This window comes from Molothrus ater, chromosome 6, assembly GCF_012460135.2.
Source record: "Molothrus ater isolate BHLD 08-10-18 breed brown headed cowbird chromosome 6, BPBGC_Mater_1.1, whole genome shotgun sequence".
Taxonomy (NCBI): Eukaryota; Metazoa; Chordata; class Aves; order Passeriformes; family Icteridae; genus Molothrus; species Molothrus ater.
In genome coordinates this window covers 61,082,656-61,106,885 of record NC_050483.2, presented here as the reverse complement: position 1 = coordinate 61,106,885, position 24,230 = coordinate 61,082,656, and the positions used below count along the sequence as shown (strand labels likewise).

General features: G+C 43.9%; 1 protein-coding gene across 1 annotated transcript; it reads left to right on the top strand.

The window, feature by feature from the left end:
• The first annotated feature begins 2,469 nt into the window (after positions 1 to 2,469).
• Positions 2,470 to 24,015, top strand: KLHDC1 (kelch domain containing 1). Its single transcript, XM_036383868.2, has 13 exons — positions 2,470 to 2,847; positions 5,292 to 5,362; positions 6,804 to 6,921; positions 7,482 to 7,600; positions 8,996 to 9,074; positions 10,102 to 10,185; positions 10,938 to 11,021; positions 15,393 to 15,451; positions 17,189 to 17,301; positions 18,497 to 18,569; positions 21,964 to 22,048; positions 22,747 to 22,799; positions 23,107 to 24,015. Exons 1-13 carry the CDS (start codon positions 2,746 to 2,748, stop codon positions 23,279 to 23,281), a joined length of 1,215 nt encoding a protein of 404 aa, XP_036239761.1. The 5' UTR covers positions 2,470 to 2,745; the 3' UTR covers positions 23,282 to 24,015.
• Positions 24,016 to 24,230: the final 215 nt, after the last annotated feature.

Genomic DNA, 24,230 nt, shown 5'->3' with positions numbered 1-24,230 from the left:
GACTGACACAAGTTACAATTATCCACACTATCACTTTGTTCCTTTGTAGCTCACAATATTTCTCCCTGCTCTTTCCCTGTAGGCTCAGCACAGGCTCCTCTGCATCTCCAGTTCTCCAGAGTCTCTCACTTCAGATTTTCTTGGCACAAAACATCCATCAAACACATCTGACTGTGAATTGGTTCTGTGAGCACAGGATGCTCTCCAGGGCTGTTTTTACATAATCACAGCATCCCAGAATGGTATGGATGAGAAGAGGTTTTAAAACTCATCTCATCCCACCCCCTGCCATGGCAGGGACACTTTCCACTGTCCCAGGTTGCTCCAAGCCTCATCCAAGCTGGCCTTGGATACTGCCAGGAATCCAGGGACAGCCACAGTTCCAGGATTGTGGAGCAGCTGCCTTCTCTCCAGATGGAAAACACCTGATATTTCATTCAAACACTCATCCCCATCTTTCAAAGTACAGCTTTGATTCCACAGAAGGCTCACAAAGCAACTCTTGAAAGAGTTTGATCGAAAGACTGCAGGGATTTGAAGACAGACAGAAAATGTCAGCTATTTTCTGTAGCCCATTCTCAACTGCATAATTTATAATTGCTCCTCATCGGGGAGTGAGCTCATGGGTGAAGCTGCTGCTACTCTCTTCAGACAAAGAGCTGCCATCTGACAGGTCTCAGCTATTTTGGCAGGAAATATGATTCATTTTTTGTCACAGGCATGCAGCTAGGTGCACATTATAAGCCCAATTCTTACATAAGTACCTTCATTTGCTAAAATTACTGCTTATTCTCCTTCTAAGAAAACCTGATCCTGCCATTCAGCTCCTGTCTCGCCACATGAAGGAAGGTGCACCTGGAGAAGGGATGTGCCCCTTGTCCAAAAATAGTTTTCTTTGAAGCTATGACCAACCAGGGAATGCAAAGCACACTCCTACAGCATCCTGCTGGATTTGGGGGCTCTCTTAGCTTGCCTGGAGCCTCCCACCAGAGATATAAAAGTATTCCAGCGTGAGCTGCAGCCTTGTGTTCCACTGAGCCATCTGCAGCTCTGCAGACCATGCCCAGATCTTTGTCTCTGTCACCTCCTGTGGCTTTGCTAGACATCACAGCAGCTGGAGAGGGACTGGAGGGAGCCCAGTGCTCCAGGATCAGCCAGCATGGATCTGCCTGGATCCATGGAATTGTTTTGTTACACTGACAAACAGCTCATTTCCAGGTCTGTCACTGCTCCACTGGCAAAATCCCATCTCCTGAGACAGCACAAGGCAGCTCTACCTGACCTAGAGATCTGTGGATAGGGTTTGTCTGCTTCCATGGCTTTTTTACCTCTTCCAAATGCTGACTCCTGCATTTTAACCACCATCCCAATGCACCAACAGTAGCTTGCCTCATTTTAAGAGTTCAGGACAGGTCCTGATCTCTGTGTCACCACTGACAGAATACCTGGAGCTGTGCCAGGGCAGGTTTGGGTTGGATTTCAGGAAAGGTTCCTCCCCCAGAGGGTGCTGGCACTGCCCAGGCTCCCCAGGGAATGGGCACAGCCCCAGAGCTCCAGGAGCTGCCAGGGATGCCCAGGGTGGGAGTGTTGGGGGTCTGGGCAGGGCCAGGAGCTGCCCTGGGTGATCCCTGGGGGTCCCTTCCAATTCAGGAGAGTCTGTGATTAATATTACCAGTTTATCAATGTGGATAATTAACATCTTCCCTCCTAGATCCAACAGAGGATGTGTGTGTCCTACTCTCACAAGAAAATCCTGACAATTACTTTCTGATGCCCTTTTATAAGGTGCTAAAGTGCGCGTTTCTCCCAAGTTCTACTCTACTATTTCTTAAGAGCTGTGCCTGTTTTATTTTGAAATCCATTCATTCAGCTGGACACAGAGTTCAGCTGGAACTGACTCAGTTGTTGATAAAACAGAGTAAGAACTGGAACTGTCCAGCTGTTTAATTACTATCAGGTACTATTTCATAGCTGCCGCTTCTGGCTTGTCTCACCTTCAGAGAGACAGGGAGTTCTGCTGTGCTTGCCTGATCACAGAATCCACAGGATCACGGAATGCTTTGGGTTGAAGTGGACATTAAAATCAATTTCATTCCACCCCTGCCATGGCAGGGACACCTCCCCCTGTCCCAGGTGCTCCAAGCCCCAGTGTCCAACCTGGCCTTGGGCACTGCCAGGGATCCAGGGGCAGCCACAGCTGCTCTGGCAATTCCATTCCAGAACCTCCCCACCCTCCCAGGGAGGAATTCCCAATTCCCAATCTCCCACCCATCCCTGCCCTCTGGCACTTTGAAGCCGTTCCCCCTTGTCCATCACCCCGTGCCCTTGCCCGGAGCCTTAAACCCCGTCCCGCTTTGGGACCCAGCTCCTCCTTCCCTTCTCGCCCTGTGGTTTGCGTTTAGCTCTCCTATTCCCGGTGCTTCCTTCCTCCTCTCGCGCCCATTATTCACATCCTCCCGCATTATTCACATCCTCCCGCACGGTTTATTCCGCCTCACGCCTCAGCCCGGCACGGCCGCCCGGCACCGGGGCCAGCGCGCTCTCCCCGTCCGCTCCCACCCCGACGCGCGCCGGGTGCCGCCCCACACTTTGGACCCTCCTCGCTTCCCGTCCGCCCCAGGGGAGCGACCGGCGGCGGAGCCGCAGCTTCACCCGGAGGAGGCGGTGGCGGGACGCGAGCCCTGAGGCGGCCGAGCCGCTTCCTCCTCCTCCTCCCTCCTCCTCCTCTTCTTCCTCCCCCCCAAGATGGCGGCGGACCCAGCGGATCAGTTCTGCGTGGCCGAGGAGCGCAGCGGTCACTGCGCCGTGGTGGACGGCAACTTTCTCTATGTGTGGGGAGGATACGTGGTAAGGCGGGCGGCGGAGCCGGCAAGGAGCGGCGGGAGCGGGCTCGGGGCGCGGGGAGCGGAGCTCCGGGCGGGGCAGGGCAGGGCAGGGGGGGTCCCCCCGCCGGCCCTCAGCCCTCGGCGGGCGCCCGGGGCTGTGGCGCGGGCGCTGATTGGCTGCGGCGGCCGCGCGCCGTTCGAATGGCGGCGGGGACGGCGCTGAGGGGACAGCGCTGAGGGGACGGACGGCGCTGAGGGGACGGACGGCACTGAGGGGACAGCACTGAGGGGACAGCACTGAGGGGACGGACGGCGCTGAGGGGACGGCACTGAGGGGACGGCGCTGAGGGGACGGACGGCGCTGAGGGGACGGACGGCACTGAGGGGACGGCGGGGCCGCTCCGATCGCCTCGTCCCGCAGCCTTTCCCTGCGCGATCAGCGCCCTCCTCCTGCCCCGCTCGCCCGTGTGGGGCAGGGCTGGTGGAGCCGGTTCGCTCCTTCCAAGCCGCCCTTCCTTCGCTCCTCAGCGCGTCTCCCTTCAAAGTTTGACGCTGTAATTTGCGGCTCAGTTTTTCCAGGGTGTCATTCGTGTTCTCGCTGCTGAGTCCCCGTGTTTTTTATTTTTTAGTAGTTGTGTGGTGCTTACAGCGCGTTTTCCTCCCGTAGAAAGCGCTGCTGTCACCTCAAAAACAAGCTGGTGGCAGGCTGAAACGCACCCACAATTTTATTTATTTTTTTTTTTTCATAAAAAGAACACTTCTGGTTCTGTCATAAATAAGTTTAACTCTATGAATACGACCCAAAAAGGAGATAAGAATGATACTACATCAAATACGTCCACTTAGTTTTACCTGTTGTTTTTCTGTTTATATTTATCTGTTCATCTTGCCTGGCTGTGCACATTGGCCATGAAATTGCAAATACCTGTGCTTGGTGTAATTCCTGGTCTTGATCAGGTGGAAACTGTTATTTCTGTAAAGAGATTTCATATTCCATATATATTCTCTCAATATATAGAATATATATATATTGAATACTTAATATTCTATTTATAAATTTTCTATAATATTTTATATATCTATTCTATATAAAATATCCTATATATATTTTTCATGGTCTAAGGTAACTTTAAAGTGTTCAAAGTTTATCCTTGCGTACTCAAGCAAAGAACTCTAGTGGGAAACTCCTGGATTGAAACTCCATAATATTCTGTAGAATTAAATATCCCCATAATCACTTTAATCTTTAGTAGTTTTTAGGCTCTAGTCTTTAAAACTGTGCTCATTTGAGCTAATGAGCACAATGTTTTCAAAGGTTTTCTAATACAAAATTGTGTATTCGTGGCACACTCAAAACAGAAAGCGTACATGAAGTTTAGCAGAGAAACTTTACAAGTGTTCTTAGTAGTTTTACATGTTTATCTATTGAAAATATTATGAAAATTGTTGCTCTGTAAGCAGCCCTTTCCCCAGATAAATAATTTTTCTCGTGTTGCTGCTGGACTCCTGCCCAGCAAACTCTATTTTTGGCATCAGTGTGTTTGCTCAGGGCTGGTTCAGGAGCAGGTGCTCGACCTCTGACATCTGCAGATGAAATTGAGACAACTTGTGCTGCTTGCAGAGGCTGCCAGGGCCGTGCAACAGCAGAGCAGAGGTGCCTGGCACAATAAATCACCAAAAATAGGATGAACCTGGCACCTTTCACAGGGAGGAATTCATAAACATCATGTGCAGGCAAGTCATCAATATCAGTAGCTGGATTGTCACTAATTAAGTTTCAGTTTTGTATTTAACTTGCCCACATTGGTTTAATTTTGAGCCCGTTTTTATTTGTTTACTGGCTCTGGCTGCTTACTCACTGCCAGGCTTTCATTTCCTCCTGGTGCCAAGGCAGTAATTAATGCTGTAGTTCTTACTCACTGCATTTTTTTGGGCTTCCTCTACTCTTTGTTGTTTTTCCTCATCATTATTTCCCAAATTATTTATCTTTCTTAATGACCTCTGTTCAGGACTCTTCATAAAGCTTTTTTTCCACAGAAGAATTCATTTTCTCCTTTATATTTGACACCTTGGTCTTTCAAGTTACTGCTGCAAGTAACTTTTTGTGTTTCCAGTCCATTTTCATATTCTATTTTCTATTTTCCTCTATGCCAATGGAAATAGCTCCTGATAAAAAGTACCTAAATGAGTTTTAATTCAGGAGCTTCAAATCTGCTTGATGTTGTTACACATCTTTTCTTGGCAAAAATGTGAAGCTGTTCAATGTGTGCCTTTATTGAGAGGTCCTGAGGAGGAATGAGCTGTTTCTTTTTAACATAAATTGATTTTCTGATCACAGCAGGAACACTGGGGTGTGACTTCTGATTTCCTTGAGATCCTTCAGTGTTGCCAAGTAACCTGGCTTGGCATTTCATGTGCAAACACGCAGAGCAGAGCTGATTGAACATTTGAATGTTCTCCTTTCAGTCCATTGAAGAAAATGAAGTTTATCTGCCCAGTGATGAGCTCTGGATCTATGACATGGACAGTGGGCTGTGGTGAGTGCACCATTTATATGGAATTACCCCCTCAAGGTGATTTCTGTCACTGATCTGCAGGGAAGAGCCTTCAGGGCCCTTGGTCATGTTAAACAGCAGCTGCTGAATGTCAGCACTGAGGGACAGCCCTGGCTGGCAGGTGAACTCCAGGACACAAAGCCCTGCTGAGGGTTAATTAATGGTGGTGTGCAAGGGACTGGTGGCTCCAGGCTCTGTCAGCTTGGGATTTTACATTCACTTTATGGTAGAACAGTCAGACACTGGCTACTCGAGCTCTTATCCAGTTACAGTTACACATTTGTTCTTTTTGGTATTAATTCCATGTACACTGCAACTCAGAACTAACTCAGAACTTCCCCTTTTGCTCTTTGCTTCCACTTTCTTTTTTCCTCCCAAAAATAACTCAGAACTTCCCCTTTTTCCTTCCACTTTGTTTATTCCTGCTTTTTTTCTCTTTCCCTCCGCTTTCCTTCATCCCCCCCCTTTTTTGTTTTCTTCTTCCCCCCTTCTTTTGTTTGTTTCCTTCTTTTGTTTGTTTCCTTCTTTTGTTTGTTTCCTTCTTTTGTTTGTTTCCCTCTTCTCTTCTCTTCTCTTCTCTTCTCTTCTCTTCTCTTCTCTTCTCTTCTCTTCTCTTCTCTTCTCTTCTCTTCTCTTCTCTTCTCTTCTCTTCTCTTCTCTTCTCTTCCCTCCCCTCCCCTCCCCTCCCCTCCCCTCCCCTCCCCTCCCCTCCCCTCCCCTCTCCTCTCCTCTCCTCTCCTCTTCATCTTCTCTCCCCTTTTGCCCCTTTCCTCTCCTGCCCTTTCTTCCCTTTTCCTCCATTCTCTTGCCCCATTTTTCCCCTTTCTTTCTCTTGCCCCATTTTTTCCCCTTTCTCTCCCTTGCCCCATTTTTCCCCTTTCTTTCTCTTGCCCCATTTTTTCCCCTTTCTCTCTCCTGCCACTTTTCTCCCATTTCTTTCCCCCTATGACCACAATTTGCTTTTTCCCTTTTTGGTTTTCCTTCCTGTGCTCCCAGGGATCAGGAACAGGATCTGGGTTAAACAGAATTTTCCAGGTTCTGTTTAACCAGAATCTCCTGGCCTGCCTGAGCTCTTCTCAGTTTTCCATTTCTGCCCTCCCAGCACTGCCAGATTCTCATTTCAGCAGTTCCTGGAGTTAATAATATTTCCACATTCTGAATAATCAATATTTCAGCTCTCCTGAAGCTCTCCCAATGTGAATCTCAGCTCCAGAAAAATCAAGATACTTTAGAAAACACAATATCCACCTGGAAGTTCTCTTCCACCACAGGAGCCCAGCTTCACCTGCAGCTCCCACTCCTACTCCTGGCCCAAACTGTATTTTCACCTTTAAGTCTAAAATTTCTGAATAAATCCTGTTGGGATTGTTACAGTTGGGCAGGTTGGAAGGGGTTTCATGTATTTATTTTCTTTTAATTGCAGGACAATGCACCTGATGGAAGGGGAGTTACCCACCTCCATGTCAGGCAGCTGTGGGGCCAGCATCAATGGGAAGCTGTACATTTTTGGGGGATTTGATGATAAAGGATACAGCAATAGGGTATTGTAGTCTTTTTTCCCCCATAACACTGTATTTTAATAAGTACTAATACTGTTTATCTGGTGTGGTTTTATTGGAATTAAAGAGAAATTTTTATTTATTTAAACCTCCTGTATTTATGCCACTGCTTTCCCAATTGGTTTTTAAAAATATTTTGACAACCTTAATTGAGACCAATCTCTGAACATCACTTTTCTTTTTGCTCTTTGATAGCAATTCACTGCTTTAAGTGATCAGGTAATAATTCAGGTTAAAATAGAGCTGCCAGCTTTTCTTAAAACTGAAAACTGAATTAAGGAAATGGATTAAATCAGTTGTTTTATCATTGAATATAAATGAAGTCAGAGTTGACTCCTGACTAGAAAGTCTGGGAAATGGAGCCTCTGCTGAAACTTTCTGCCCATTCTCCACTTTAACTTCATTTTTGTGGTGTATTTCCCATTTTAAACTCACTGCCACTTCCTCTTTTACCTCCAGGCTTCTGGGGGTGGTGGGTTGTTTTTTCTGGTGATGATTTGTGGTTTTTTCTGAAACATTGTCATTTTTTCTTTCCTTTCAAGCTGTATTATGTCAATTTGAGAACAAAAACCGGAACCTACAGGTGGAAAAAAATCACAAATTTTAAAGGTCAACCTCCCACACCTCGGGACAAACTTTCCTGCTGGGTGTACAAAAACAGGTACAAAAATATTGAAAATATTACAAAGATTTAATCTGTGTTCATTGCAGAGAGAAGAGGTTAAAAAGTGAAGAGAACTCAGGTTTGGGATGGAGGAAACTGATTTTTAGCTTGACTTGCTGGGGGATTTTGTAACTTTGTACAGGAGTTTCCTCACATGTGAGCTGAACTAATGGTAAATAAAACCCCACTTTAGGAGAGGGCTGGGAGATTTGGGCTAAATTTGTGGAATGTTTTATACTTTAGAAAGCAATCACCCATCTAGTATATGATTTTAACCCATTAAAAACAGTATAAAATTACTTTCTCTGCCATATTCATTATTTTAAGCATTAAATTTACCTGCAATAAATCCATTTGGTGGATTCCCAAGGATTTGAACAGTTGCAGAGGCATTTCAGGGATTATCTTTATCTTGCCAGGGCTGAGTCAGCCTGGACATTTGTGTTGGGAAAGTGGCTTAAGTGTGTTTAGAAAACAGAAATACCCCAGGTTTCCTGTTTATGATGGCAAATGTCTGGGTAATGAAGCAGAAGTGATCACAAGCAGTGATTTGTTATTAAGTGTGTTACAAACAGGTCAGAGTGTGATTCATGGTCAGATGGAAATGATTCCTTTCTCCCTGCACTCCACATCTAAAGAGCTTTTGCATAAGCTGTGCAATGGCCCTGGGTGCCAGATCTTGGGTTTGGAATTCTAATTTAACTTCTAATTTAACTAAGAGATAGGAAAATGCAGATATTTGAACAACTGCCTAGCTGTTAGCACAAGATTATTCAAAATTAAATGCATTTATTCAAAGCATTGTGTCACCTGCATGCTGAGAAGATCACCTGGGTTAGATGATAAAATGGAACCTTTGGATGGGAAAAAGATCCTTTATGAATAGCCCTTTCCTGGGTGGAATATTGGCCTGGCAGGTGTGTGAGGATCCTTCAGTAGTGCTTGGTTGAAAATTTTTATTTGAAGCCAAAAAAGAGACTTTTTGTGTCCTGTGGGACAAAGCTTGGGAACATTTCTTGCCAAAAATTGGACACAAAAGGTAAAAAATGCAGCAGGAGCACAGGAACCTCACTAGGGAAGGGCAGAGGAGGAGGCATTTCACTGCCCTGGGTTTTATTTCCCATTTTTGCCTGAAAACAGCCCTGGAAATAAACTTCTGGGGAGAGGAGCAGGGCCTTTGAAGTGTCTTGAATCATTTCCTTGCGTGGGTTTCAGTGGGGTTTGCTGAGGGCTGTGACCTTCACCTCGTTTGGGTTTGCATCATCAGGTGCAACACAAAATATTCTCATTGCTTGTATCACTGCTAGTGCAGCATGACCCAAAATATTCATTAGTGCAGCTTCTTGGTTTTCATCTTGTTTCCAAAAGAGTGAACTGCTTTTGTTGTTCCAGGCTGGTTTATTTTGGAGGTTACGGCTGCAGGAAGCACAACGAGCTCAGTGATTGCTTCGATGTCCACGATGCATTTTGGGTGAGAGATTTGCCCCCATTCCCACTGATTTCTGATTTAAAACCAAAAAAGATCCTTTGTATCATCCTTGATGAGCATGAAAATCTGATTTTTCTTTTATTTATAGCATCAGCAGAAATGCAAATTTGGAATCTGTTTAGGTTGGAAGTTCCAGATGCTGCACGTTGGGAGTGGTGGTTGTTCCAATATTCCAAGTTCCCAGTGCTGGCCTTGGAGTGCAGTGAATTAAATGCTGTCAAAGCAGCAGAATGCTGGATTTTATTCTGAAGGCATATTTTAAAGCTGAAAATCACAGAAAATTTATTTAAATTTCATAATTAAATGTAATAATTCTTATAGTTCATTTTTTGAAGAAACATTAGGGAATTTATAACTTCCCAAGTCTGGCTGACAAAAACTCTGAGTGAATTTATTGAGTTTATTTTCCAGAAAGATGCCTGGATTATCAGCTTTCCTACAGTAATTTCTTATAATTAATACAAAGATGATTGAGCAGAGCATTGACAGGAAGCTCCTGACATCAAATGCTCAAGACTGACACCCAAGAATGGTTTTTCACAATCTCTTAATTTCCCAGTGTGTTACAAGGAAATTTAGAAGGTGAAATTTGCTGCAGTGTCTGATGTTGGGGCCCAAAGCCAATTTTCAGGTGTCACAGCCTGAACATCCCTGGGTGCTGCTGACCTTCAAGTGAATCTAAGCTGCTGCAGCATTCTTTAAAAATCACCCCACATTTTCATGAAATTGGTGTATTTGGTGTATTTTTGTGTATTTTAGTGAATCTAAGCTGCTGCAGCATTCTTAAAAAAATCACCCCACATTTTCATGAAATTGCTGTATTTGGTGTATTTTAGTGAATCTAAGCTGCTGCAGCATTCTTTAAAAATCACCCCACATTTTCATGAAATTGCCTATTTTACTGCATTTTCTGTTTGGACAGATTCCCTTGCAGGTTTGTATCCTTCAATAAGCAGCGAGATTTTAAAATAAAAGATGTATTTCTAAATATTTCTTCTTTTTTTTTTAGGAAGGACAGATATTCTGGGGATGGCACAATGATGTTCATGTTTTTGATACAACCACACAGACCTGGTCTCAGCCCACAATTCGAGTGAGTGGTTTTTGATCTCACATCCTGACACAATTGGGATTTTACTGACTTTTGAATCATTACTGTGCTCCAGAAACTGGGGACACCTCCCCCTGTCCCAGGCTGCTCCAGTCCCTGTCCTGCCTGGCCTTGGGCACTGCCAGGGGCAGCCACAGCAAACCTGGGAATTCCCAGTTCCCAATGTCCCACCCATCCCTGCCCTCTGGCACTGGGAGCCATTCCCTGGCTCCTGTCCCTCCATGCCTTGGCCCCAGTCCCTCTCCAGCTCTCCCTGGAGCCTTCTCCAGGTGAACATTCCCAGTTTTCCCTGGAGCAGAGGGGCTCCAGCCCTCTGGAAATCTGTATCCATGTATAATTCCCATGGAAAACCTCTCACAGGAGGGCTCTGCCTTATTGAGATGAAAATATTCTCTAAAGTTCCTAAAACCCAGGTGAGTTTCTGTAAGGTTTTTCTAACTCAGCAGAAGTTGTATGTTTTAAAGAGTGTCTGGCAGCTGTTTATGGTCTGTACAAGATGTTCTAAAATCCCTCTAAATGCAGAATGTAAAACGACCATTGCAAAGTAACAGCCAGCTTGGCCACCTTCAGTTCTGGTTTACACAGGGAGGACGTTTTGGCACTGGATACAACATCAAATTTTAAGATGTGATTTCCAGGGGTTTCAGTAGCAGTTCCTGATGATTTGTAGGTCAGGAAACCAAAGTGGCCAGGAGGTTTTGTGGTGTTCTGAAGGATTCTTTTGGTTCTTTCAGGGTGGAGATCCACCTCAGCCTCGAGCAGCTCACACCTGTGCTGTGCTGGGAAATAAAGGTTACATCTTTGGAGGACGAGTGCTGGTAATTCAATATTTTCTTAGCAGTCATATTATTCTCTTGGCAGTTTTGTTTTTCTTTTTTCTTCTCATTTTGTAGTAAGAAAAAAAAAAATCCCAAATGTTTTTGGCCTAACCTGGATGTTCAGGGCTCTGTATCCAGCATGCTGCTTGTCATCACCCTCTCCAAAAAGAAGAATATTTTTGTCTGTAATATTAATGATTGTCCCAAAAAAGGTAAACCACAGATGATTGTGTGGTAAATAACAGATTTGAGTTGGCTTTCTAATTGAATTTTTCCACTTTTTGCACATAAGTGACTGAAGTAGAGATGTCTGGAAGAGGTCATAGACAAAAGGATGTAATCTGTGCATAAATAATTTAGGGCTGGATTGTGCCTGTGTAATTTTTACTCTTCCTGACTCTTTTTAACTGAAACAAGCCAGAGGCACCACCCCCCTGATTAAAGCAGGGAGATACTCAAACCTCTCAGCAGCACTTGGAATTTCTCCAGTGCTAATTAAAGGAGATTTTCTCCTCAGTTCCTCTCTGCTGAAGCACTGATGTGAGAAACAGATCCTGTAAGGCAAGTTAAAAACCCTCCCAATTCCAGTGACTGTGCACTCTTGTGTTTTATTTTAATTGAAGTTTTTAGCTCTTTTCACTGCAGCTGATTTAGATCCTTTAATCCTACTCAGCTAGAGGATGAGCCTGGATGTTTTCTATCTCCAAAACTGACAGTGAAGAAGCTTCTGAGAGCCCCCAGTGCTGTGTTCCTGTAGTTGTGGTCTGAAAAAGAGAAGGAATTAGTTTGGGAATGAACATATTCCAGCTCCAGCTTGGAAAGCTGCCACAGCCTCAGCCCTGTAATCCCAAATCCTGGCAAACAAAGCAGTGTAAAACTGCACTTTGTTCCCCATTCCCTGATCTTCCTGCTGCAACATTCCTTTGGCTAATCTGCACCCCTTCCACTCCTGCTGCTCACATTGACCACACCATGGCCAGCCACTTCCCCACCTGCAGGAAGTTTTTATTTAAGTGCCTTTCCAGAGCAAACAAAAAAAGAAAAGAATTCAAATGGCCCCTGTTTGTTCCTGCCATGATGTGAGCTTTGGTTCAGGATCTCTGGAATTGTTCCTCAAGCCTGAGAGAGCTGCACTCAGCACCTCCCAGAGCTGTGGGTTTGATAAAGTGGCTTTGCAGATACCTGAAGGAAATCAAGAGATCTGAGGGGAGTGGAAGATCAGCGTTATGCACACCCTGAGTGAGCCCTGTGCCCTGTCCTGTGTGCTCACAGCTGACCACAGCCAAGTCCTGCTCCTCCCTCAGGGAGCTGAGAGGGAAAAGCCCCAATGTGGGGGTGTCAAGGTCCCTTGGATGGTTTGGTGCTGCCCTGGCAGTTCCTCCTGAGCACACAGAGCTCCTTGCCCAGGGCTCTGCCAGGGAGGGCTCTGTGCCCACCTCTGTGCCCCTCTCAGCCCAGCTGGGCTCCCACGCAGCCTCTGCCACTGCAGTTCCCATTTAGCTGCAGCCCAGCTCTCATCCCTGCACTGCCCTCTGAGGAGTTACCCTCAGCCTTCTGGTTAACTCTGTTTGACTGCAGCATTCTGATCTTAAAAGGGTTTTTTTTCTCCTTCAGCTTCCCTAAAATCTTGCTAAATTTCAGTGAAACCACTTGGGAAGCCGTGTCAGAGAAGAGTGAAATTGTGGAAAAAGCTGTGTTTAATTCTGTAGGAGAGCAGCAAGTGTAATTTTCATTATTGATCCATTTTCTGTCCTAGGAATAAATGGAAGGAAACATAAAAAAGGTGAGGGAGCATTCAGTGGGGTTTGAGGAATTAATGTAAGTCATGAAAAGAAAAAGCTAAAGACAGCAGAAAACCACTCAATTTCCTGACGCCAGGAATAATTCCTCCCCAAAGGATGAAGTTTTGCTTTTCTCCAGAAATTGAGGAGCAAACACGGGGTTGCTCTGCTCCTCCTTCTCCTTCTAGTTCACCATAATACAAATCTTCCCAGGGAAAAGGCTCTGCAAGGAACCAGAAAGGGCCAGGAAGTGTCATGAGGCTTCTCCTATTCATCTTTCTGGGAGGAAAGGGCACCTTTTTCCAAACTTGGAGCTAGAACTGGTAAAAGAAGATGATGATGATGATGGTGATGATGATGATGAGAATCAGTTGTACCAGGAATCATTTGAAAACAGGCTCAGAAGTGTTATGTGGACTCAGTTCCTTCAGGTAAGCCCCTGGAAAAACAGAAATGGGAGAAAGTGGGAAGGAAGGAGAGTTAGTCCAGAAGTTGATGTGAGTCTTATGTTTGATTTAAGTGGAAAAGTTGTGTGTTGAGAATGAAGTGAATAAACCAAAGTCTTTGCAGCAGCTCTTCACACATCTGGTGCCTTCATGTAAGCATGTTTGTATTTCCTGTCAGCAAAGCTCAGAAGATCCATGGAGCTGCAATCCTTCTCTTGGCAAAGCTTGGAGCTGGAACAGCTTTTGCTTGTAAATCCAGGAGGCAGAGCTGCAGAGTTCCCTGTGCCACAGGGAGCTGGGAATAATGGCACCCTTAAAGCCTCTCTCTGTGCTAATCCTGAGACCAAGCAGCTCCTGCCTAACCTGCCCTGGGCTGCCAAGAAATCAACTTGCAGAGATGAGCAGAGTGTCTCAGGAGCCCTTGGAGCTCCAAGGGAAATTCCAGCCCTCTTAGGAGGCTTGGTGCTTTTAAGCCAATTAAAAATCATTTTAGGATTGGCAGCAGAATGATGAAATCATAGAGCAGGCCAGAGAAGCCATGAGGAGCTGCAGGAGAGCTGTGGCAGGTGATGCTCCTGTAGAGCTCTGTGTGCTTCCAGCTTCCCAGGGAGGGCTGGGCCAGAAGGGTGCTTGTATTTGTTCAAGGCCTCAGTCTTGGACAGTTGATGGTGTTTTGAATTCAAAATGAGGTTGCTGTAATGCTGCATCTGCCCAGCTGGTGAATCATGAGAATGCCAAGATTTTTTGATTTCCCAGGGAGCAGGAAAGAGAATTTCTCCATCTTCTGCCTAATGCCCAGGAAAGGAAAGTCAGCGAGGAGGTTTTGAACAGGATCCTCTTGAAACCTTAATTTTCACCAGAACAGCAACTCTTTGATAGATATCCTTTATATCCAATTGTATTACTCCAACAGGATTGAGTATTTCCAGTTGTAGAGGCCAGGATGTTGGGTTTGCCCCCAGAAGATCCCAACTGCATTTTTGCTTTCTGCTTGGATGATTTGATCCCCTCTTGATTTCAAAGGAAGGAGTAGGAAACTGGAGAGAGGAGTCATGAAGACAGATCTGTTCCCCTGGCTGTCACCTGGACCACACTTGGTTGGTTTTAGGTTGTTTTTAGGCAATGTCTCAAACCCTCACAATCTGCTTGTGTTGATCCTGTGTCCCTCCCCAAAATGCTGCTCCCCGTTCCCCTCCTAGCCCAGCAGGGTTAGCAGTGCTTGGCAGAGGAGGTTGTGGCATTCCTGAAATGCCTGGGAGACTTCCAGAGCTCTGCTGGGCAGCTCTGGGGTGTCTCAGCCTCCCTCCTTCCAGCCTAGCTCTGCCTCAGAGGATCTGCCACCTGGAGAAAAATCCTTTTGCTAATAGATCTATGGACTGCCCAGGGAGAAAAGGAGTTGGAAGGTAAGGCAAGAAACATTTCCCTACTTCCCAGCTGGTTTTTGTAGTTCCCAGGGGAATCCCAGCTCCCAGGCAAGCAGAGAAATCCTTTTCTCAGCTTCTGCACCAGCCCCAGGCAGGCAGAGAGTTCCTCATCTCAAACCCAGGCAGATGAGCAAGAGCAAAGATTTCCCATTTGATTTGATGGCAAATGCTAAAGGGTCCTGAATAAAACCTTGCTGGTGGTCACTGTGAAAGGAAAAGAGGGAAAAGCACAAATGATGGACATTTCTGGGAATAGCCAGAGTACAGCACTACCAGGATACTCCAAGGAGTAGTGACAGACAGGAGGATCCAAACTTCTGATCACAAAGCCAAGGAAAGGAACAGCAGGCAACAATAGGAGAGTAAAACACCTTCTGCACTGCCCTGCCAGGAGTTCTGTGGATGGAAATTAAAAACATTGGCAGGAACTGGATAGAATCCCACAAAGTTCTTCACTTTTAGAAGCTAAAATTGGCCCCATAGTGCTGTTGCATGACTGGAAATATTTCTGCCAGGCACTTTCCTGAGTGTTGCATGGTTTTTGTGAGGAGAAAAGCTTTTCTTCTGCCACATAATTCAGATTTATATTAAGGCAAGTGGGTACAGATTTCTTCAAACTATTGGTACTTGGAATATTCTGTCCCAAGAAGGCCTCACTGAAATATTTTGTTTATTGTTTGCTCAAAATAACCCGAGTGGGATTTTATTTCTTTGTTTTAGCAAACCAGAATGAATGATTTGCACTGCCTGAATTTAGACACTTGGACTTGGTCTGGAAGGTAGGTTTGCTTTTGTAACACTTCCAACTGAATTTAGAAGATGGAAACATATTGTGAAATAGTTCCAGAGCTATTCCTGCAGCTTTTCCAAGAGGAGAATGAGGGTTTGGGGAGCCCTGACAGCTGCTGGCTTGTGATTTCAATGGAATTGAATTTTGATAGTGGTTACTGAGCTTTTCCTGCTCTGCACCAGAGCTTTGATGGTGCTGTTTAAAGCACAGCATGGAGTGATTTAACACCCTCATTTTCAGCCTGGCTCCATTTATCCAGATGGAATTCCAGATTTTAGGGCTTTTTGAATGCTGGGTTTAATGTCTGCAGTTACAGCACAAATTGGGGAAAGGTCTCTTCCATAAAAGGCCATGAAATCCTTAAAAAATGAAGATTTTTCCAAAATTCAAGTTATTTCCATATTGTGATCCAAGAAAAGCTCATAAGATTTGTCCATTATTTAGTATAGTGTGTGTGTGTGTGTATATATATATATATATATATATATGTATAGGATCACTGTACATTTATATATTAAATATATAAACATTCATATTTATATATTGAATCACTGTAAATTTATATTTTAAATATATAAATATTTATATACTTATATATTGGATCACTGTAAATTTAGGAATCTTCTGTTCAGCTCTTGCAGCACCTCTGCAGAGTCTTTTAGAAACTGAAAAAAAGACTCAGATATTGGTGGAAAAAAAAAGGGTTTTCACAGGGTCTGCTGCTGTTGGCACCTCACAGGAGATAAAATGTTTGTATTTATTCACTCTCATTTATTCCTCTGATCACAGAGGGAGCCAATGATTATTTATTAATGAATAATGATTGTATTTACTAAACAGTCCAGTGTTTTCCCTTACCCAACTCTGCCCAGCTTTCTTAAGGAATTGCAGCAGATGAACCTGCTAACCCAGGTTAGCATCCAGCAGAGATTGCAAAATCCATTTCAGCTGCCACTGCCCAGAAGTTGCTTTCCCTGCCTTGAGCTGTGCTAAACTCATTCAGTATTTGGTTATTTCTGGTACTGAGATCTTTCCTTGTGCATGAAAATTGAAATGTTATCAATTATCAGTATCTGTGTGATATTTCTTTAACCATCAAAGGCCAGGCTGCCCCTTGGCCAATTTTAGAAGCTTCTTTTCTTCACTTGGATTCAAACAAATCTTGCAGCTTGGCCTTGAGTGCCAAATTGAGCAGGGCACTCTGCAATCCCTGGTTAATTCTCTCTGATCAGCTGGGTTTGGGATATCAGGATCTTTACTGTTCACATGCTCAAGCAAACCCAACTAAAATAAAATCAATTTCAATACAGCTCAGCTGAAACAGATTTCAAATGAGATTTTACCAATAATAAATTTCCATCTGTTCTGTACTTAAGAATTCCCCTTTTTACTAATATTTATTCCAAAGTCTGGGTGAGCCCCAGCTTGAAGAGGTGGTAGCTTTTGGATCAGAGGTAAAGCCACAATCCTTGTGTCATTTCAAATGATTTTCCTTGGAGTGGAGAGCCTGGAGCCCCTCAGGATTCATCAATTTGATCCCAATTAACCATTTCCCTACGTGTACATGGAATTTATTTGGGTATTTAATCTCTTTTTTCCCTGGGAAAACACCCAAGGTGGTTCTAGGACAACCTGAAATTTTCTGCCAAATTCATTTAAATGAAACAATTCAACAATTTCAGCATTGTTTGAAGATTTGGGGGTTTTGTTTCTTTGTTTCCCCCAGGATTAATATCAGTGGAGAGAAGCCCAGAGATCGCTCCTGGCACACGCTGACCCCCATAGGGGAGGACAGACTTTTCCTTTTTGGAGGACTAAGCTCTGATAATGTTCCTTTGAGTGAGTAATTAAAAGTAAAAATGTAATTCTAATTTGTAATTCTAATTCTCTTGTGCATTTCAGGTCACACAAACAGGGGCTGGGGTGGCTGACAGGAGCTGCTTTTGTAGAAAAGGCAATTTTTTCCATGAAAAAACCTGAACTTAGCAAAAATAATTTGAAGATAAACAATAATTTCACAGACAAATCCACTGGGAGGAGATGATTTCCTCAGTTTACCCAAAAGAAAGGGACTGGGGGTGTTTTAACTCCAGATTCCAGTGCAGGGAGGGTTCTGGGACAACATTAAATCACCAAGAGTGAAGAGATGCAGCTTCATGGAGTGCTGATGTTTCTGCTACCTCATAAACATGCTCTTGGAGCTGCTTGTGTGAACACAGAGTGAACTTTTTATCCCAAAAGTGTCGGGTCTGTCTGTCTGTCTGTCTCTGCCCCGACACGGGTAGGGTGGTTCTTGGGTGGCACGCGTTCCAAAGGACGAGTCTGGACTCTTCAGCTTTTCCATCTTCACATTGTTTATTGTTTCTTATCTACAGAATTTTCTGTCTGCCCAACAGAGGTCTGATCTGCAAGGCAGCCAAGGGCACTCTGACCACCCACGAGGCGGTCATGTCTTTTTATACTAAAATCTATTACATGATATTTACCTTTATTTTCCAATGCTTTTCACCCATGTTAGCAAGTGCACCTTCACCATAAACCAGGGGCAGTCATGTCTTTTTATACTAAAATCTATTACATGATATTTACCTTTATTTCCCAATACTTTTCACCCATGTTAGCAAGTGCACCCTCACCATAAACCAATCCCCAAGTGCCAACATCACCACAGGAGATGGAGGACAAGAAGAGGAAAGAAGAAGGACGAGACACGCCCTGATCCCTCCATCTTGTCTCCATAACCCCCCTGTACCAAAAACCTTAAAGTCTATATTTCACCCTCTAAATGTGTCCCTTTTACACCCTTCACTCTAAAGTGATTCTCATGTCCTCAAACTCTTGTTATTTCTGTGGATGGATCAAAATCAAGGCACCAAACACTCCTGGCAACATTCCAGGATTTCCGAGACCCCCAAGGGTTCTCCTGGCATCTCTGGACATCGGGAGCGATGTGCTGAGATCCCACACAAAAGCCCCACCAATAGGCTTTATAATAATAATTATTATAATAATAATAATAATTCTGCCATTGCAGGTGATGGTTGGATCCACAGCATTGCAACAAATGGATGGAAGCAGCTCACCCACCTGCCCAAGAGCAGGCCCAGGTACACAAACTGAAATCCTGAAATGGAATCCTTCCTCAAAATGAACCAGTTTTTCAAGTCTTGAGCAGTAGTTTTACAGAATATTTTAGAATATTCATGCAGTGTGGTTGAATAGTTTGCTTTAACACCTTTTTTGCTTTTATACCTCATTTTAATTTCTGTATTTGATGCTTATTTTGTTATTTTGTGGTGAAGGATCTGGGTGTCCAGCTGACCTGGGACTCTGTAGCCAAATTATTATTCTATTAAAAAAAATAGAAAAATTGGAGGAATAAATAACCAAGGAGAATAATAAAAGCTCATTAATATCTATAAATTATTAGAAACAGGGGAGACCATGAAAAACTTGATTCCTCTTTCAGGGTTCAAAAGCAAAATTGAGTGTTAACCCAGTGTTTGAAGCATTATCTGTGTTTCTAGGTTAAAAATGATTGAACTGATTTGCTGAAGATAATAAATATTCAGATTTTCATTGAATTCATTCCCTGCATTCACCCAGGAACTCCCAGCACAATTTTATATCATAATATCAATCACAATGGGCTTTTTTATTACAATATTTATATTATAATAGATCACAATTGTTCATCCTTTTGTTCTGATACAGAAATGTCCAGTTCTGCTCTGCTCCCTGTCCTGTTACTGAATTAATTCATTTTCTTCCTGTGTATCCTATTCTGGGCTGTCTCTCAAACACAACAGCCACAACCAAAGCAACTTTTCTGCCTTTTACCCTTCAAACTCTTCCAAGCCCAAATAACCTCAGCCCTCAGCCTCAGCAGATACTCAGTTTATGATCACTGATATTTTTATGCTATTTCAGCCCTGAGGAGTCTTTAACCACAGCCCAGCAGGAGCAGCCAGGGCTCTGGGCTCAGCTCTGGAGTCTCCTGAGCCTTCCCTGGGCTGGGAGTTTTGCTGGGATGTGCTGGAATATTCTTCCCTTCTGTGCTGGGAGGGGCAGGGATCCCTGAGCCCAGGGGCTTTTGGGATTTGGGCTCTAGGGCTGAGGACCTTTCCTGAACCTAAATCTTCCTAAACTAAAGGGCCTCCCCTCCTTCAAGCAAAGCCCAGAACTTCATGGATTTTTCCAGGAAACCATGGATTTTTCCAGGAAACCATGGATTTTTCCCAGGAAACCATGGATTTTTCCAGGAAACCATGGATTTTCCCAGGAAACCATGGATTTTTCCAGGAAACCATGGATTTTTCCAGGAAACCATGGATTTTTCCAGGAAACCATGGATTTTTCCAGGAAACCATGGATTTTTCCAGGAAGTCCCAGAATTGTTAGGGTTGGAAGGGAGCTCTGGAGATGCCCCAGGGCAGGGCCACCTGCAGCAGGTGACACTGGGATGTGTGGGTAAAAGGAGCCTCACCAAAAGCCTGTCCATACACTGAACTGTTTAAGGGTCAAGTATTTGTGCCATAACTCTGTTTTCTGCAGCAGGAAAAGCTTTAAATCAGTCCAGCTGCTCTTCAAATGCAGAGCAGTAACACATCAATATATCTGTGTGTACTTCTGTTATTCCTTTCTCTTACTTTGTAATGAAATTTATTGGTGTCTTTTCCTGATGCTTCTGCAACTCTGATTCCCTCCCTAAATTCTGTAGAGAATAATTTCCTTCAACCTTCACTTTTAGCAGTTTCTTAAAAATTGCCTTCTCAGGTGATCCTGAATTGGTAGAAAATGCTATTCCTCCCTCTGTCTAGCAATTTTAGTTTTGCATGCTGGGTTGAAATAAAATACAAATTTTAACCCCTGGGTTCCCAATGTTTTCATTCCCATAACTGGTAGAAAATATTGTTCCTTTTCCCTTTTTTGAATACAGTTCTATTCAGCCAATATTTTGCATGTTGGGTTGAACTAGAGAACAAGTGTTTAACCTCTGGATTCCCCATGTTTTCATTCCCAAAATTGGTAGAAAATCCTGTTTCTCCCTCTATCACTTTTAGTTGTGCATGCTGGGTTGAATAGAGCCCAAAGTGTTTAACCTCTGGATTCCCAATGTTTTCATTCCCATAACTGTAGAAAATTCTGTTCCTTTTCCTGTCCATTAGTTTTATTCAGCCAACGTTTTGCATGCTGGGTTGAAATAAAATACAAATTTTAACTCCTGGATTCCCCATATTTTCATTCCCAAAATTGGTAGAAAATCCTGTTCCTCCCTCTATCAATTTTAGTTTTGCATGCTGGGTTGAATTCCTGGATTCCCCATATTTTCATTCCCATAACTGTAGAAAATCCTGTCCCTCTCTCCATCACTTTCAGTTGTGCATGCTGGGTTGAACAGAGCCCCAAGTGTTTAACCCCTGGATTCCCCATGTTTTCATTCCCAAAATTGCAGAAAATCCTGTTCCTCCCTCTGTCCATGAATTTCAGTTGTGCATGCTGGGTTGAACAGAGCCCCAAGTGTGTAACCCCTGGGTTCCCAATGTTCCCGTTGCCATGTGATGCTGTTGCTGTGCTGGAAGAGCCCTGTGTGATTGAATAACATGCTTTGTTAGAATGTTTAGGTGATAAGTTAGAGCAGCCCATGGGAGGCCAGGAGCTCTCAGGCAGTAGGAAAAGCCTCAGGTTTCAAGCTAGGATGTCAGCAGAGCCCAGGCAGGAAAGGCTTCCCCGTGTTCTCCGTGACCAAGCCCAGATTTCCCTAATGCAGAGCAGGCAGAGACAGATCTGGCACAGGTATGAGGAAGGGAAAAGGTGAGGAACCTGCTAAGGACTGATGAGAGAAAGTGGGAACGTTGATTTTTGCATGAAACTTCAGTGGTGTGTTTGATTTTGCTTCAGTGGCTCTAAAGTCCATCAGCAGTGGTGACAGAGCAGAAAAATCTAATCCTGAAAAATCAAATCCCCACCCAGGGGTGGCTGCTGAAGGGGCAGGATCTTTCTGAAAGTTATAAAGTCAGGATTTGGTTCTGTGGGGTCTTCATGATAAAACTTCCTTGGTGTGCTGGAAGTTACTGACTGACAGAGAGTGATCCCAGTGAAGGGTAAGACTGGAACAGGAGAACTGGAGATCCAAGTGGCAGCACTGAGAACCCCCCAGGCTGAAAGCCACGAGCAAATTGTACTTCTGAACCAAAGAAAGTGGAAAATTGCAAAAGGAAAAGTTGGCAAAAGCTGGGTTTGTAGAGTTGCCAAAAAAATTTTCCACTGTGGTGATAAATAAGACAAAGTTGAAATGCCCAGAATACAGAAAAGTCAAATAATGCCAAAATATATTGGTCTGTATGAAAATAACTCTCATGAGCTGGGGAGTTAGATTGCTCTCTTATTTTATATTACTGAACAAACAAGTAATAAATGTTAAGGTGTTATTTTTTACCTCTGAAATCATGGTTTTGTCTTGCTGCTTGGGCACTCACTGTGTCTGTGTTTGATTTGCAGGTTGTGGCACACAGCCTGCCTTGGGCAGGAGGGAGAGGTGATGGTGTTTGGGGGCAGCAAAGATGATCTGCTTTTTATGGACACGGTCAGTAAACTGAGAAACAAATCTCATCCCTGGCATAATTATAATTAATATCAAATGATGGGATGGTTGCAGCTGGGAGGGGCCCTAAAGCCCATTTAATCCACCCCTGCCTGGGCAGGGACACCTCCCAATATCCCAGGTTGCTCCAAGCATCATCCAGCCTGGCCTTGGACACTGCCACAGATGGGGAGTCTAAAACCTCTGGCCAAATAAATAAATAAATAAATAATATATTAATAAATCTATTAATTGAAGAAAATTAATTGAACTTGGAAGAAAAAGCTGCAACATCACCTGGTCTCTATAGGAAAACTTCAGTGTATAAATATATTAATTGATTGATTTAAATTTTTCAATTAAAATTCAGTTTAAAACCAAATCAGATTGAATTTGGCTCAAACAATTTGCTCAAATTGGTAACTGAAACCATTACAAATTACACACCACTGAGGAAATCATTATAATTTACACAGCTCAGATTATAAATTAATTATAGTTTACACACTACTGAGGAATCCCCACCTGAGGCTTTCTTGACTGACAGAATAAAAAGGAATTTGTAATTCAGGTTCCTTATAAATACTCAAGGAGAGTGTTTCTAAATGATGCACGTGGCAGTAAATGTGACATAATGTGGAGGATTGCTGAGGTGGGGAAGTTGTTTGCCATTCTCATGGCTCTTTCCTTCTCTTGCTCAGGGTCACTGCAGTGACTTGTTGATATTTCAGACTCAGCCTTACTCCCTGCTCAGGTGAGTTGGAGTTACAGAACCCAGGGTGGTTTGGGCTGGGCTGAAATCCCATCCTGTGCCATGGGCAGGGCACCTCCCCCTAGCCCAGGTGTTGTTTCAGCACCTGCTCCTGCAGAAATGGGGTGAAATTCCCAATTTCCTCCTCAGGAAATCCCTGAACCCTTCAGTGTGTGGTGCTGTGTAATTCCCTGCACCTGTAATTACCACCTGTAATTAATGCACATCAGCTTTTGCTAGATGTCATTTGTTAGAATAGAAACCATTTACTTGCATTTTTTAAATTTTTTTTCCTATTTCCCTTCCTCAGGCTGTGTCTCGACTGCATTGGGAAGAACGCAGCTCTCTTGGAGAAGCAAATTCCCTGTTTGCCACCCAAACTTGTGCAGGAAGTGCTGAAAAAAATCACCTTTTGGGCTGCCATGACCCACAGGCAGGAGAGGAAGGCTGAGACTGAGAGACAAAGCCAGCTGCACTGCACATGAGGCAGGGCAGGGACACCTCCCAGGCTCTGTTCAGAGCTTGGTGCTCTGCTGCATTTCTGAGGGAAGTTAGACAACAAATCCTTTTTTTAGGAATCTCTCCTTTCCTGCGTTGTGGAAAACTGACCCAACTTCATTTCTAGATAATTGTTCACCTCTGCTCTCGTGGTTTTGGCCACACAGCCCTGACAACCTTTTGTTCTTTTGGAAGGATCCATTTCAGCTGGATAAAATATGGTTTCAGTTTAAAAACCCTCCTTGGCCTTACCTTCATCAGTCTTCCCAAAAAGATAAATTCACCTCGGTGTCTTGGGGACATTCACACTTTGTCAGTCTCAAAGGTAACAAATTTACCACCCCCAAATGTTGCTTCCACCAGGCTCTGACCAAAATCCAACCCTGGAGCCTCACACCTCACTCTCCAAGTAGGAAAATCCACCTGGGAATTGTGGAACTTGGAAGAAGAAGCTGCAACATCACCTGGTCTCTATAGGAAAACTTCAGTTCATCACCTGCTTTGACTGGTTCTGTCATCAGGAAATCCTTTTGGAAATAAGCTGTATATTGTATTTTGGATGTGCAAAGTTTATATTTCATTCTTGTTAAAAAAAACAACAACAACAACAAAGTTGCTTATTTATTGTTTAAAAACAGAGCAAATGTAGTACTGGTTATTTTTCTGTTTCAAATATTTACTTAACAGGAGCACAGTCATTAAAATTTTATAGAGAGTTGAAGCAAGAGGCATTTGGACACATTTCTGATGGTTTTAAAGTCTGCAAAAATTAATTATTTGGGGAAAAGAGCTTTGTGGGGAGCAAATTTGTTTCAAAAAGGAAGTTTGGTGATTTGTTATTTTAACAGCCTCATTTTATGTGCTGAACTCCCCTCCTTTTTGGGAGGGGGAGTTCAGATGCCCCCTGAGCCCCAAGGTGTGATTCTGGGGGACTCA